Genomic DNA, 16,760 nt, shown 5'->3' on the forward strand with positions numbered 1-16,760 from the left:
ATCCAAACAACGCCATTACATGCACGGTTGGTGCCGTGGCAAGGTTGTTTGATTTGGTGCACTGTGCGCGTATATATATATATATATATGCGTGTTAGGTATGATCTCGGTGTCATGCGTGCGCATTTCTGAATTATTACTGTAGCTCGGCGTCGTACCAACCGTGCGTTTATATACATTAACAATCGATGCGTTCATTTGTTTATATACTCACAAGTGGAAGTTCTAGTTACAATCACTGATCGATGACGACCGAGCATGTGGTGCGTGCTCGATCCGGCTCCGGCCGATCTTCATGCACCCCCTGCCAGGGTTCACTTACCGGCGGTAAATTGCCGGTTACCGGTAATTTTTACCGTTACCGCTACTTGGCGGCAACACTTACCAGTAGCGGTAACTGGTGTTTTTCGATTTAAAATTTAAAAATACAAAAGTCAAAAAACAGTTACCGCTACAATAAAAATAGTAAAATTTACAGTGCAAACGGTAAGGTGAACCCTGCCCCCTGCTGTCGGCTCCATGCCATGCATGGTGTCGATCTGCAGGCAGAGGCCATCATCGGGCCCGGCCCCGATGGCGCCATGATCTCGTCCACACGTTCAGGACTTCAGGTGATGGGACGACGCGTGTGTTGTTTGGGGAAGCAAGACTGGTTGCCGGAGAAGCTCTCCTCGGTGGAACAACTGGGAAGGCGAAACGGGTTGGTTTTTGTCTCTTTCAGCACCTTAGTCTTCGATCATGTTATTTAAGCGAAACGGACTTAAAACCTTAATCTGGTGGCTGGTGGGACATACTCCCTCCGTTTCAAATTATAAGTTATTTTTGGAGAGTCAAACCATCTCAAAGTTTGACCATAACTATAGAGAGAAATATAAAAATTTATGACATTAAATAGGTGTACTATGAAAATATAGCTAACAAAGAATCTAATGATACTTAATTGGTATCATAAATGTTATTATTTTATCATATAAATTTGGTTAAATTTGAAAAACTTTGACTTTTCAAAATTCTTGGAATAATTTATAATTTGGAACGGAGGAAGTACAATTTCTCGAGAGATCACAACCACATGAAAAATATGGAGACAGAGATGTTAGGGTTATGTGTGTTGAGGCGGCATTTTCAAAAGTATTTGTATCAGGCTGAAAATATTGGGCGAGAGCGAATTGATTAGTTGGCGGAAATTTTTCTTACACAGATTATCCTATGTCAGCAACCTATTTTTGTTAAGCAACCACAAAAACACATGCACTCGAGGGGCGTCCTTAGGGGCGTGCGAGCTGTGCGACCGCACAGGGCCCCCAAATTTGAAGGGCCCTCAAAATATAAAGTATATCGTCCTTAGGGGCGTGCGAGCTGTGCGACCGCACAGGGCCCCCAAATTTGAAGGGCCCTCAAAATATAAAGTATATCTTATGTATAGTAATATCGGATGCTTCAATTTCATTAATTTGCAGCCCAATTCGTAACAAAACAAGGTCCAAATTGCACCCAGAATTCACACATCATATTCCTGATTGTTGATAGTTCGATGTCCAGCCTTCCACTTAGCGGCTGCGGCGGTGCTCGACTCGATCACCTACACCGAAGGCAAGACCGACGCTGCTCATCTCCTGTCGCGCACTGTCGTGCCTCGCGGAGGCGGAGCGGACTCGCGCCTGGCGATCGCTGTCACGGTGTCAACTTGCTGATGCCGGTCGCCAAACATGAGTTGTAAGACGCCCACGGACCATGGGCACTCCTGGACGGCTATGGCAGCCTAGACGCCGCTGCCTCGCTGTAGCTGGCGCGGCCAGCACCTCAGGCTTAGGGTCAGGGCCTTGGCCCTCCGGCCTCTGCCCTCACCGTGCGTCTGCACAGTACCAAGACACCGAGCCGAATAAAACTATTGTTACATATTAATATTGTTTAATTTTATTAAGTTAGTATGGGCCCATCTTAACATTTCGCACATGCCCCTGATTTGGCCGGGACGCCCCTGATGCACTCTCGGGGGTAACCTGAGCTAAGATCCACAGAGCAGAAGAGGAGTGCATAAGTTTAACACCTCTGAGGCTGACAAAAGCATATAGGGACTGCACAGACTAGAGACCAAAAGAGTTGTTCCAAATTATGGCATCTTCCTCTTTAGCGGGAGATGGGCTCAGCTATACTCACATTTCATACCACATCTCCATCTGCCCACTAGACATTGTCCTTCTAAAAGTGATTTTCGTATTAACCCCCATCACAAGCTTCAGCAACAGTCTGACTTTTTTCTAAAGTGGCCAAAATTCGGAAGACTAAGGCTGGAATTTGGCAAATCATTAGTCTTCCCAGAATCTTATCATCTTACTAGCTATTTTCACTTTTCCAGGAGTACCCCATTTGAGCTGCTTTACTAGCCCACATCACTCTCCAAAAAGGGGATGTGTATTGCTCATCAGGACAACAGAATAGGTTGGGTTTTTTAGTCCTACATTTGCTATCTACTACTTTCCTCCAAATTACATCCTCACATAGATGGTGCCTGATGAAAATCCAGGAAGCCAGCAAGCACATGTTAATGTGCTGCAGGTCTGGAACCACCATCCACAATTTTTTTTTTTTTTGCAATCATCAATTGCCAGTTAGCCAAGTGGCATTTGCCACTCCGAGTTAATATAACTTCCACAGCCCACTTAGGGAACTTAATGACAGAAAGCAAGCAGATTGTAATGCTAGTCAGATAAGATTTCAAATAAAAGGGATCCGCTAGCGAACCTCCACTGGAAAGAATCTTCCCTCGCCACCCAACGTTCTTATTAACGATTTCATCATCCACATGCATGTTGTATATATATCTTCTCTTCCAATTGTAGCAAAGTGCAGAGGAATTAATAATGCCAAGCAAGATATTAAAAGGGAAAGGCGAGGCTCGTACCAACCATTCGTTCAGTTCATTTGTTTAACTCATCAAGTGGCAGTTTTAATAACAAATCGGTGCTGAGGAGCACGACGTACGTACGTGGGTGTCAGGCTCTCAGCGAGCCCGGACGGCCGGCCCTGACGACGCCATCGTCGTCCGGCCAGATCTGCACATGTTGACCGCGTCCGCGCGGTGGGGGTACTGCCACTGCCACTGCCACTGGGGTCATGAGCTCGCGGCGACTCGTCCCACTCTATCTCCCACCGCATGCGCGCGCGGGGCGCAGGGACGCAGGGTGAAGAATGAATAATGCTCGGGGTCGGGGAGTTTTCAAAAGTAGTATTGTATCATGCTGAAAATATTGGACGCGAGCGAATTGAAATAGCTGGCGGAAATTTTTCATGCGCGCTAGATATTTCGCCACCGCCATAACAAAACAGAGTTCCAGAAGGCTAGTCCCACCAGCAAACAGTTGAAAGCGATATGGCGTTGTTTATATATCGACCGACGGCGGTTCCGACTTTCAAGCGTGAGCCAAAAGTATTCCAAAAGGTATCACACACAATGATAATGCAGTGCGCCTACTTCCTTGCTTGTCTTCTCCTCCTGAGTGTGTACGTAAAAGATTATATGGAACACTGTAAAGTTTCTCCAGTGTTTTGATAAAACCATCGGGGATATATGAGATACTAGCTAGGGAACTTCACACATATTCTTTAGTGAACCATTCTTAATTGAAATATAATACGAAAACATTATCCATTCTTTTGATAAAGAAAGTTTTATTAGTAACTCTTATATAAGAGTATTGCATAGAGTCGATACAAGTACTACCCATATATATATGTCGTGTCGCGGCATGCAACAATATATATGGCACACACAATCCATAAAACAAAAAGCCCGTGCTTATATATAAGCAAACATGCAGACCCTAAAAAAAATTAAACATGCATTTATTGAAAAAAAACGAAGAAAATATGATAATGCATGGTCTGATCAGGCAGCGACGTAGCACTCGTAGAGCTTGATGTCCATCTTGAGGCGGAAGTAGACGGTACCCTCGTAGGCGACGAGGCTTAGCGTGGCGACGCCGCGCGACATGAAGAAGTCCCCGGTGCCGCCGACGACGGAGATGTCCCTCGTCTTCTCGTACATGAGGTCGGCGCCCATGAGGTTGAGGGTGCCCGTGTACGCCGTCGAGTTGAAGACGAGCGAGAAGGCCATCCACGCGTTGTACTGCTCCTTCTTGTCGTAGAAGTAGAAGCCCTGCGCGCGCGCCACCGGCTCCGACGTCAGCGCCTGCTCCTCCGTCACCAGGTCGTCGAACACCACCAGCAGGCCGAAGAAGGTGCCGTTCTTCCAGTGCGACAAGCTCAGCGCCGCCTCGGGCTTCGTCACCGCCGCCGACGTCGCGTTGGCGGTGTTGTTGCCGCTGTATATGATGTCGTGGTAGTACATCGTCATCTTCTTGCACGGCTCGTCCTCGCTGCGGGAGACGATGAGCCTCCTGCCGCCGTGCGCGACTCCGGCGAGCCCTAGCAGCAACACAGCAGCAACGACGACCAACAAGCTGCTGAGCTGCTGCTGCTGCTTGGAATTAGATGGCTTCATCGTGCTGAGGCCCTGCATTATTATTGTTAAATCGATAGATCGATCGATATAATGCAACGACGACTAGATGTTTTGGTCGATAAGATCAAGCTAGTGACTGCTGGCTGTAGATCGAGCTACACGTTGAGCAGCTAGCTAGCTCTTGTGTTCTTGTTGATTTGACTCAGAGAGCATGCGCCTACGCCTATTTATAGAAGAGAATGGGGACTACACTGATGTGAAATTGGTCCCAACATATATTCCGGTGAAGGGTTTTTTTTTGGATGAAACATTCAGGTCATTAGTGCTGGGAAATGAATGGATGCAAAGTCATAATTTTAGACGAATATGTGCACGGTTGGTGGTACTTTGCATAAATATGCGTGTTAGGTATGATTTCGGTGTCATGTGTGCGCTATGTTCTAAAAGCCACTTGATAGTAGGATGCGCTATGTTCTTTTAGTAGTAGGATGCCACAACCTTTTGATTTTGGGCCATGAATATGAATATCTTAGAGATAAAATATAAGTTCATATGAAGTTTTTAATATTTGAGTGTAGAGTTGTAGGACACTTACTTTAAAGTCAGATAAACAAAATTCTGGATTAATAATTTAATTTTTCAAAAACTGTTTAAAATGTAATTTGCAAGTACTATGTGTAAAGTTTTAGATATATGATTTGAAAGTTTTTGACTTTTGGGGTATAAAGTTTTCAATCGTACAAAGTTCCTTAAAATTTGATAGAAAGTTTTTGATCTGTACATTGATAGTTTGGGAATGTGCAGATATTTTGTTTAAGAGCTAGAGTATGAAAGTTGTGTTTTTTTCTATATGGGACAAATAGTTATGGCACAACAGTTTTGAGAAGGATAGTCTTGGGCTTCTCCCACGGGGGTCTTGGTACAGACACATTGTGCCATATGAAAGAGATGTAACTTTACCCCACTCCCACACATTACATATATGTGCATTTCAATATTTCTTATTTTTCTATATATGCTCTGATCTATTTTGTAAATGTTTATTATTTTTCTATATGTGTTTTCTTTTTTTACTCAAATCCAGCACACACCCTGCTTCATAAATAGTCTGTTCGTGATATATTGTTTTTATGGTTCATGAGTATTCAAAATATATTTATTTATTCAAAAATCATAGTTTCGTATTTTAAAGTTTGGGACTACAATGTTTATTAGTGTGCCACTACAAAGTTCATAGTTTCAGTTCAAAGTTTTTTGTGACTACAAAAGTTTATTATGTGCTAGTACAAAGCACATAGCTTCATATTTCAAAGTTTTTTTTGAAGGGGACTACAAAGTCTATTATTATGCTAGTACAAAGTTTATAGTTTTGGATTTCAAAGTTTTTATGCTGCAAACTTTATTACTGTGGTACTACAAAGTTCATAGTTTCGTATTTCAAAGTTTTTTGGAGCCGCAAATTTTATTATTGTGGTAATACAAAGTCCATAATTTCATATTTCAAAGTTTTTGTGAAGCTAATAAAGTTTATTAATGTGATAGTAAAAAATCAGCTTTAGGTTCAAAAATTTTCAAATTAAGAAACTATTACTGTAGTACAAAGTTTATAACTTGAGACTTCAAAGTTTTTTTAGAACTACAAACCAGGTTACATTTTTTCTCTTTATTTCTATTATTTTTTATGTACAAAAATATTTAAATATAATTTGTATTTTTCCCAATAAGAAGATGCAAAATTACTTCATTAATGCATATCCTACTACCTACTAACATGCCCAGTTTTGGTGCCGTAGCAGAGTGCTTGGCGGTTGAGAGTATGGGTGGGCAAAATACCCGAAACCCGAAAACCGAACCCGAAAAACCCGAGCCCGAACCCGAAAAACCCGAACCTTAATTCGGGTTCTAACCCACGGTACCCGAAATTATTACGGGTAATTCGGGTATTGGGCCACAGTACCCGAACTACCTGAAAAACAGCCCAACTCAAATATGTTTATTCATTGCAGGCTTGCAGCCCGGCCCACCAAACAACTTAACCCTAACAATAGGCAGCCCAGCCCACCCCCACGCCACGCACCCCAGCCTCCACTCGAGACTACCCTGCCGCCACCCAGCACCCCATACCCAGCGCCACCGCACCACCATCCGGCGTCCGCCACGCAAGCCGACCGCACCACCGCCCAGCGCCCCAAGCACCGCCAGCCGCCCCATCCCCAGTCCCCGCGAGCTCCACACCTCCAGCCTCCAGGCTCCAGTCCTCCCCTCGCCGTGGTCTGTGGAGCTCGACGCCAATGCCCCGCCGCACATCTCATCCTCGTCTCGAGGCGGAGGTGGCCGAGGTTCCCACCGCGCCACCGCCAAGGGGCCCGCCGGCTGCCGCGGCGCCCTCCGCCCAGGTGCTCCCCGGCCGCCGCCACGGCGCCCTCCGCCTAGGTTCCTGCCGCACCTCTTGCAGTCCCTGGTGTCGCATCACGACGGTACGCCGAAGCCAGCACCCACCGGCTACCGCAAAGAGAGTGTGTGACGGCCGAATTCTCGGGTTCTTCTTTTTTCAAACAAATTTTGGGTTGCAATTTCGAAAACCCAAAATTTCTAAAACCCGAATTACCCGACCCTAAATTTTTGGGTTACCCGAATGCCCAGGCCTAGTTGAGAGCCCCCCCCCCCCGGTCGCCCTCCCAGGCAGGGGCGACTCCGCCCGCCGCCAGCTAGCGCCCCCCTCCCGCTCTAGGTCACCTCCGGACGCTGCCGCCGGCTGTCAACCGGTCGGGCAGTGGCGGCGGCCTGCGGCTAAGGCGAAGCCGGCCTAGCCCGCCTCCTCTCCTCCCTCTCCCTCCCCCCTTCCACCCCTCCCCACGGTCCCCAAACTTTAGCCATGGTCGTCCGCTGCCGTGGCCGTTGCCGCTGGCGCCCCACGCCGTGGCCAGGGTCGCCGTGGCCAAGCGCCCCTCGCCGTGGCCGGTGTCGCCGCGGCCGTGCGTCGCCTCGCCATGGCTGGTGTTGCGACCGTCGTGCGTTGCCTCGCCGTGGTCTGTTTCCGCGGCCTTGTGCTGCTTTGCCGCGGTTGGAGTTGCCCGGCCAGGATTGCCGCTGCTGTGCGCTGCCTGGTCTGTTGGGTGTGGCCGTGCGGTTGCCGCCGCCACTTGCCTCTAGGCGGGCCGTCTCTCCTGGTGGCTCCGGTGGCTTTGGTGGGCGTCGGCGAACTCGCCGCCTCTGGGCCTGCCTGCGTGGGCACCCTTTTTCCGGCTGCCAACGCGGCTCGCCCTCCTCTGGTCTCGGGCATGGAGATTGTTCCCCAGTGAAAACCATGTCCGGTATTCTGGACTGGCGACGATGGCGCCATGTGCGTCATGTCCCTCCTGGGGGCATCGTCACGGAACAGCTTCATGCCTCCTCTGTCAGCATGGCCCCGTGTCGGCGTGCTCCTTGGCTCGGTTGCGGTGCTTCATGTTCTGCTTTCGGCGGCCCTTGGCATGTGGTTGGATCCCTGGTGAAAACTATGTATGATGCTTCGGATCGGCAATGTTGGCGCCTGGTGTGTCATATCCCTGTTGAGGGCATCATCTGGGGATTTCTTCATGCTCATGCCACTGGCAGTCTAATTTTTTTGCGGCCTGCCGCGGGTGGTCGTCTTCATCTGTATCGCCTACCTGTGCTCTATCGAGGCGTCATCACCATGTTGCAGCTGCGACTACTTCGACGGATGTTTTGCCGTCGCTCATCTGGCGGATGCTCGGCTGCCCATGCTACTCCTACTCCGACTGATGCTTTGCCGTCATGGTTGCTACTTGTTGGTCGTTCTCGACGGATGCTTTGCCGTCGTGGGGCTGTTCTGGTGCTTGGCCACCCTCTTGTTGTTACAGGGTCTTAGTCAGCGACTTGGTGTTGGTACAATTTGTGTAGGTTCAGATGCCTTTTGTCGCTTGGTTTGGCTTGGCGGGTTGTGTGGAGGGCCTCCTCTCTTCCGCTTTCTTTGTTTAGCTAGTTTGCAGGCCGTTGTTTTCCTGGCCCTTTTCAAGTTTTTCTCTGTTTTTAGTCCTTTGTGTACTTGGGTATGCCAATATCTGTTTGTCCTACAGCAAGAATTGTCTGTAAACTGCTTTCTTCTTAATGAAATACGTGCTCAGGCACGTTCGCGAAAAAAAAGATGTCATCTCCGATCTCTGTAACACATGAAGATGGGTGCTGGCCTTGTTTAGTTGCAAAATTCAAAATTCCAAATCTATCACATCGAACAGGAATCTTACATACATGGAGTATTAAATCTAAACGAAATAAATAAATAATTGCATAGTTTGCTTGTAAATTACGAGACGAATCTAATGAGCCTAATTAGACCATGATTAGGCACTAAATTGCTAGTAATTGCTATAGTAACCATACACTAATGATGGATTAATTGGGCTCATTAAATTCATCTCGTAGTTTACAGACAAGTGCTGTAATTAATTTTGTAATTAGTCTATATTGAGTACTTCAAATGTGAAAAGATTCATTTAAAAAATTTACACACCGCAACTAAACGAGGCCTGATTTTGTGAGTGCGGCAAGATGGTGGTTGAACAGGAAAAACCTGCGGTAATCAATATGGTTAATTATGAAACTTTATTTTTTGAAAGAAAATTATGAAACTTTATGGAGTGTCCGGAAACTAAGGAACTCTATGATCTTTCGGGGGTAGTCTAGTCGGATGGGAAGATGCATGCACATGGTTGAGCAGGAAAAAAAATGTGCGCATGTTGGTATGACGCCCTGCTATTTGGCGATCGTGCGCCACAACAACCATGCGGCGAACAAGCGCTGCAGATAGGAAGCAGCGCACGTGCAGTGACAGCAGTAATAGTGAACAAGTACACCCTGACATCTCTAGTTGCGTGCTCTACTCTACCTTCTACTCTATTTTTTTCCATTTTCAGGACATCGGGTGAGTGGGTGATTGAATGGGCGAGGTGTTTCACATACATATGGATGTAGAAGTAGTAAAAAAAGAATGAGAAAGTAGAAACAAAAAAGTCACAAGATTTGATAGAGAAAAGATGTAGAATAATTCTCCAATATCTCATGTTTAGGCGTAAGAAGGATAAATAAAAAAAAAATTGATTGGATGTCGTTCTCCAATATAGAATAAACAATGTCTCCATATTCTTCATCCAATATCGCTATCTTTTTTAACCATAAATTGTATTTTCACTCATAGAACTCCATGGTAATGCTCTAAAAAAAATTGAAAAATCAGAAAATTAAAACTCTTGTGCTCAACTTTTATAATTGGTTTTAAAATGAGCAAAAAGATATCAACATATGAACTTACATGCATGTTTAGTATTTTTTTATCTCTACAAGGGTGTCGTATTTTTTGTTGCATGGGCATGTTAGTAGGGTGCTCTAAAACAAAATCCTATTCTTTAGCTGCAGATCGGAGATGACTTCTCACACACTACTAGCAACATAGTAGCATTTATTATATAATAAGTAAGGTTATTTTCTTTGTTCATTGTGTCAAGGTAAAATATATAGCTATCAAAACAGAATGATGGGAGTAGCATTTAAAAAAACAAGTGGCGACCGAATCGACTCCAACTCTGCACAGAACATATATGTTTTATATATCTTTCACCTCTCTTCTCCTACACAGATTATCCCTAGTCAGCAACATATTATTGTTAAGCAACCACAAAAACACATATGCACTCTCGGGGCACCTAAGATCCACACAGCAGAAGAGTGCATAGGTTTAACACCGCTGAAGCTGACAACAGCATATAGGGATTGCACAGAGTAGAGACAGAAGAGTTGAAACTTCCATCACAAGCTTCAGCCACTGTCAGACTTTTTTTCTAAACTGGCCAAACTTTGAGGGCCATAGGCTGGAATTGACAAATCATCTTTTTTTAATATAATTGCCAAATCATTAGTCTTCCTAGAATCTTATCATCTTACTATTTTCACTTTTCCACGAGTACCCCGGTTGAGCTGCTTTACTACAGGAAAGAAGCTTCCCTCGCTACCCAACAATCTTCTTACAACCACATGCTGTATATCTTCTCTTCCAAGTCTAGCAAAGTGCAGAGGAATGGTGCCAAGATATTAGAAGGAAAGGCAAGGCTAGCTCCTACCAACTATGCGTTCAGTTTATTTGTTTACGCTCATCAAGTGGCAGTTCATTTGTTTATAGTTTATACTCATCAAGTGGCAGTTTCCTTCGCCTCCGCTGGCTTTGGCTACATGGACGGATTAGTGATAGACCATGGTCTGGTTTCCCGATCAAGGCCACACCAATAGAGCTCGAGCTCTTCAACCTGCACCTCCATAACAGTAGGCAACGGAGAGAGTCCGGTTTTTTTTTTTTAATTAACGGAGAGAGTCCAGTTTCTGGAAGGACAGATGGCTCTCAGGACAGGCCTCAAAGGACTTTGCTCCGTTATGTTTCAATTTATTAGCTAGCCGCCTGGCAGAAGAATCAAACAGTTGCTCGCGGTTTTAGCAAAAGAATTGGATGAGAGGGACGCAACGCATCACCACAAGTGAAGATCTCCGTCAATTCGTCGACCTCAGGAACAGACTCCAATCAGTCCATCTCACCACCTAACCCGACCAGATCCAGTGGCGATCCAAACTGATGGCTGCTACTCATCCCGTTCGACCTATAAGCTTCAGTTTCGTTAGTCCCTTGGGAAGAAATCTGGCACCTCAACTCAAGGTGGAAAATAAATGCAAATTCTTCTTATGGTTGCTCCTACAATGGAAATTGCTGACCCAAGACAGAATCATTAAGCGCGGAGGTAAAGCGAACCCGGTTTGCAAACTGCGCCGAGTGAGGAATGAAACCATACCACACATGGCGGCAAACTGCTCCTATATTCCCAATCGGTTTGGAACTTTGGATGCACGCTGCGTACGTAACAGGGTCAGCACAATATCTTGGCGCCAAGCACTGATTTGAAAGCATGGTGGCCAGGTCTGATCCAGTTTGATCCTTTTTACGCTCCACTTAGCGCAGACACCACCTTTGTAATACAACCTTCTTATGTCTTATAAATAAACACATAAAATATAGAATTAGGGGAAATTATATTTCAGTAAATATATAAAAAATTTATTAATATATAAATAAAAATTATAAAAGAAATTTTAAGATAAAACAAGAATATTTAAAAGTAAATTTAATCTTCTTATGTCTTAATTATAAAAAATTAATATTATGGGAAATGAACATAACTTTTAAATAGTTTTTGAATAAAATAGATATGGATAGTGTCGGTCTGTTGGATATTGTCAAATATGGATGTGGAATCGGATAGAGAAAATCTATAAAAGTTGGATTCTGATGTATCCACTTTACTATCAAATTAAATTAAAATATAAGAAAATTCTCTATATAGCATCAAAAAAACTTGCTCTTCCCTCTTTAGCACCCAAACTTGAAAATTTCCCTACAAGTGCACCACCAAAAATTTTGATCCTTATCTAGCACTTCCGTTAGTAAGAACACCTAGCAGTGTTAACTGCAAGGGAAAAAGACCCTTTTGCCCCTCTTTGGGTTCCATCATATCTGTTACACATGGCTGCTATGTTAGGCGCCATTTTTTCAGATTTTGTTGTGTTTGAAATGCAGGTTGGTTTGGCGCTATATTTTTTCAGTACGTGCTTGTATTTTTGTCTCTCTCATTTTGCACTATATTCTATTTTGCACATACTATACAAGCTTCTGAACCTGATGTAATGTCCAGATTCAGAAGTTCACATCCACACATAACCGCAACATACATATCACCATCACAGACCCAAACTTCGTAATGTTCTTGTCTGGCATAACCCCATGAGCCGGCATATCCAGAAACATGCCCAGCGCATCCTTCAGCCTCCCAGCCTTCCCATACAGATCAATCAGTGTGTTATACGTTGCCACAAGCTTCGGCTTCCTAGGACCTCCATCAATGGCTAGTGCATCAGAAGCGAAGTTGCCGTCATAGATGTCAGCAAGCAAGAACTGCATCGGGCAGTCGGAATCAATCGCGATGCTGTCAAGATCAAGGAAGTCAACCTCGAATCTGCCGTGTGCCGTCACACCGATTGCGGAAGAGGGCGAGCGCATCGGCGTAGCGGCCCTGGTCCTTGAGGACGCGCCGACGCGGACGAAGGTGTTCATGAGACCTCGTCGGGCGCGACGCCCTGGGTGCGCATGTGCTGAAGCAGCAGGAGGGCTCCCCGCGCCAACCCGACCTTGCGCGCCCGTGGCCAGCGCACCCGCGGCAGCCTGCACTGCGCGCCCTTGGCCTGGCGCGGCTGCGGCGCTCGCGCACGCCCCCGCGGTGGCCTTTGCCCTGCGCACCCGCGGCGGCTAGCGCCAGTGCCCCCGCGGCGCCCATGGCCTACTCGCCCGCACCACCTGTGCCGACCATGGGCTGGCCGCTGGCGCCGGGCTCAAGCACTGCTGGAGATTGGGAGAGAAGCCGGAGGATGGAGCTCGGAATTTTTTTTTGGAGACAAGGGGGTAATTTGGTCTTTTCATTTTGGATCCATATGGTTATTGACGGAAGAGGCTCACAGAATGAACGGAAGTGCTAGATAGGGAACATAATTTTTGGTGGTGCACTCACGAGGAAGTTTTCAAATTTGAGTGCTAAAGAGGGAAGATCAAGTTTTTTGAATGCTATATAGGGGATTTTTTCTTAAAATATGAATACAGATATTCATATTAATGTTTAAGTAGATATATATGGATTTCAGATATTCACATTCACATTTCCATCCTTAAAGTAAGGAAGCCTGGTTATCTCAGAACGAAGCTCGACTGCTCGAGACGTGTTGGTTTTTTTTTAGGGTTCAAGACGTGTTGGATGGACCATGCATCATGGATGGGGTGAGGTTAGGCGTCACTTGAAACGAAATTAATTTCCTCCTGATAGATCCGAGAATGTGCACGTTACTGATGGGCCAAATCTCAGGCCCGTTACCAGAATTTCGTTCCGCCTGTTTCCGCGCTAATCGACGTTACCGATTCTAATTTTAACTCATAATTTTCCAAATACTTCGGTGCAAAAGATATTGCAATTAAAGATGCTACATCTACGACTCGGCAAGCGCGAGCAGCGTTGAGCTGTCGATGGATTTGCATGTCATGCGGGAGGCTTGCATGCGTGTGTGGATTTGCATGTAGGGGAGGTAGAATGTGTCCGGCTTGCATGCGTGGGAGATTACGACGCGGAATTAATCAACCAGTGGCGTTAACCGACAAATATTAAGCGTGTGTTTAAATCCTGTAAACATTTGGACAAAATTCGCTGTAGCAATTTTCAACCAAAAATTATAAATACTAAACATGATCAAATAAACTAATTACACGAATGGACGGGAAAATCACGAGACGAATCTATTATATCTAATTAATCCATCATTAGAGGTTGTTTACTGTAGCACGACATTATCTAGTCATGGTTCAATTAGACTTAAAAGATTAATCTATTAATTATATCCGAGGGTTGTGGAATGTGTTTTGCCAGTCATCCACATTTAATACTCCTATTTAGTGGTCAAATGCTCAAAGTTAATCTAGGGCTCGAAAAAATTTGGAATCTAAACAAGGCCTAACTCACATGAGAGAAGATTATTGTGTGTTTAACTATCTTCTTGGTCTGTGTACCCGTATAAAATATGATATCTAATAAAAAATGGAAGGAGTATTACTTTTCTTAACATCTGTTTAGTCCTTTCAATAATAAATGAATGCATGCAGGTGAAGATAAATTGATGATATCACTCCCATGCAAGGGGAGTTCACATTCAGAAAAATCAATAAATCTTAAATTGTGCATCCAAATTAAATTTGGATTGTACCATTATCTTTTTTATGATAATATCTTTAAAACAAGACATAATTTGCTTATGTTTGCACGATATTTTTGAAAAATATTTTTAATACTAAATAATTATTTTCAGCTACTAGGAATAAATATTTTAACAACTTGAACAAATGATTATTTTCTAGGCACAGAAAATTAAACATGACCAGCAGATAATAATGTACTACAAACAAAATTTTAAATGAAAATATCACGAACAAATATATCAATGTCATGAGATAATTTAATCTACAAAGGGCATAAATATTTTAACATTGTAACAAATTAGTTATATGCAAAAAATAATTTTACATGAGCAACAAAAACAGCTACGTATGCGAACAAATGGATCAATATCACGGAACAATTTAAATTACAAGGCGAACAAATAATTTGGCATTGGGAATAAATTAGTTACAAGTAATTCTGTATGACTCGTGCAAACATAAACACAAGTAATTCACGGAACAAATGGATCAATATCATTTCACATACCAACTTATGAGTCTAGAATACAAATAAATTAGAATACATTGTATGACTCGTTCTTAAAATATGCACAAATAATTCTGTACTACTATAACAAAAGATAAGTATAGATTGGTTAACATGTGATTATATAAAAAATATGGTTAATATAAATTATAAAAGAATAAATTATAAATAAGATTATGTATGTGAGGTTCATAATCAGGAAATAAAATGAAGACAAAATAATAAATAAACAGATACAGAAGATGAGGGAAAAGAAATGAAAATATAAATGGATGGAAGGAACTAGGAAAGAGAAAAAAGAATAGGGGAAGAAAATAAAAAATATAGAACATGTACAGAGAGAGAAAAGAAAACAAAGTGATAGGCACCACATGCGAAAACCATATAAGTTGCGCTCGCTGTAAAAAAAAACTTGTCAGGGTGTATTTGCCAGCAGCACATTCACCGTCCGCATAGCATGCAATAGTCAATTGACTCGGATAACCAACTAAGCACGTGGCACGAGAGAATATTATTTTGTGCTGGCCCATTAATATTTAACTATTGCACATGTTGCCTGCTAAATTGAAGAAATTTGTTCTTGCGTGCAGAAAAGGACAAAAAATACTAACATCATTCACATGCATGCAAATCTAAAACTAAAAAAATTATAACCAATAAATGGAGTGTCCATATTAAATTTGGGTTGCACCATTATCTTCCTTATCAACAGATCTCCAAAAAAAAGACCACACTTGCCTATATTTGTATGAATTTTTTAAAAAACATTTTTAAGCACCAAATACTAAATTTCATAAACTGGAAACAAATATTTTAAAAACATGAACAAATTTTACTTTCTGCGAACAAAAAGTTAAACATAACGAACAAATAACAATATACAATGAACAAAGTATTACACATCGCGAACATTTAATTGTATAGAATAAATAATAAAAATTAATATCACGAACAAATAACTTTGCATTGCGAACAAATTAGTTACACACAGATAATTTTTTTTACATGAAATACAATCAAATATATATATTTAATAATATATAATTTACAAGTTAGCATATTAAAGAAAAATATAATTTTAAAAATCAGTCATATGAACTCACAAATTAGGATAAAATATTCGCAAGAAAAGAAATAAAAATGTAATCCAGAAAAATTAGCATAGAACACAAGGAAGAAAACTAAGTTAGCGTATAATACAAGGAAGAAAACTAAAAATAAAAAAGTAGAAAATAAAATAGAAGAAAATACATGTTAAAAATGAGAAAACAAATAACGGAATGAAAAATGAAAGGAAAAATATGGAAGAAAAAAGATTAAAAAAATAAAACATGAAATAGAAAAATATTAACGAACATGTGAGGCACCGTCCTTTTCTAAAAAATCGTTTATGAATTTATGTAGATACAGGGAGTAAATAAGAGTGATATGGGTTATAAAATAAAGTAACCATCTGCTTAGGAATAGAAGAAAAGAATAATTAAGTAAAAAGAGAAAAATGAAATAAATAGAAAAATAAATATGACTAAAAGTATTTGTAGAATGGATAAAAAGAGAAAGTGTAACAGAAGGGGAAAATAGATGGGATAAATTGAAACTTATAATGGCAGGAAAAATAGTAGAAAAGAAAAAGAAAACAAGAAAGAGCTAGGGGCAGTAAAGAAAACCGTGAAACACGAACACACAGAGAAAGAGCAGGGCGCAGAAAAGAAAATGATGGAACATTAGCATACGAAGACATACTAAAAATTTGGACATTAGCTGCACATGCACATGGCCTCTCACATGGCGGGCCAGCTCCAGTCTAAGGCCGACCACAGCGGAGGGAGCGAGAGCAAATTTGCTTCCTCCTCGTTTTCCACGTCCTCTCTGTCTACAGTGCCAAACATTGCATCTACAGTACCGAACAGTATATTTGCTCCTCCATTTACTCCTTCTACTGTGGACGGTCTAACCGG

The 16,760-nt window shown here is 42.8% G+C and overlaps 1 protein-coding gene across 1 annotated transcript; it reads right to left on the reverse strand.

The window, feature by feature from the left end:
- Positions 1 to 3,652: 3,652 nt before the first annotated feature.
- LOC120694626 (dirigent protein 5-like) lies at positions 3,653 to 4,676 on the reverse strand. Its single transcript, XM_039977806.1, has one exon. The coding sequence runs from the start codon at positions 4,520 to 4,522 to the stop codon at positions 3,890 to 3,892; it is 633 nt and encodes a 210-aa protein (XP_039833740.1). The 5' UTR covers positions 4,523 to 4,676; the 3' UTR covers positions 3,653 to 3,889.
- Positions 4,677 to 16,760: the final 12,084 nt, after the last annotated feature.

The sequence above is a fragment of the Panicum virgatum genome, chromosome 2K (genome assembly GCF_016808335.1).
Source record: "Panicum virgatum strain AP13 chromosome 2K, P.virgatum_v5, whole genome shotgun sequence".
Lineage (NCBI taxonomy): Eukaryota > Viridiplantae > Streptophyta > Magnoliopsida > Poales > Poaceae > Panicum > Panicum virgatum.

What these genes read in the sequence shown, in the direction of transcription:
- LOC120694626 (XM_039977806.1), bottom strand. Translation starts at nt 4,522, where the DNA reads ATGCAGGGCCTCAGCACGATGAAGCCATCTAATTCCAAGCAGCAGCAG.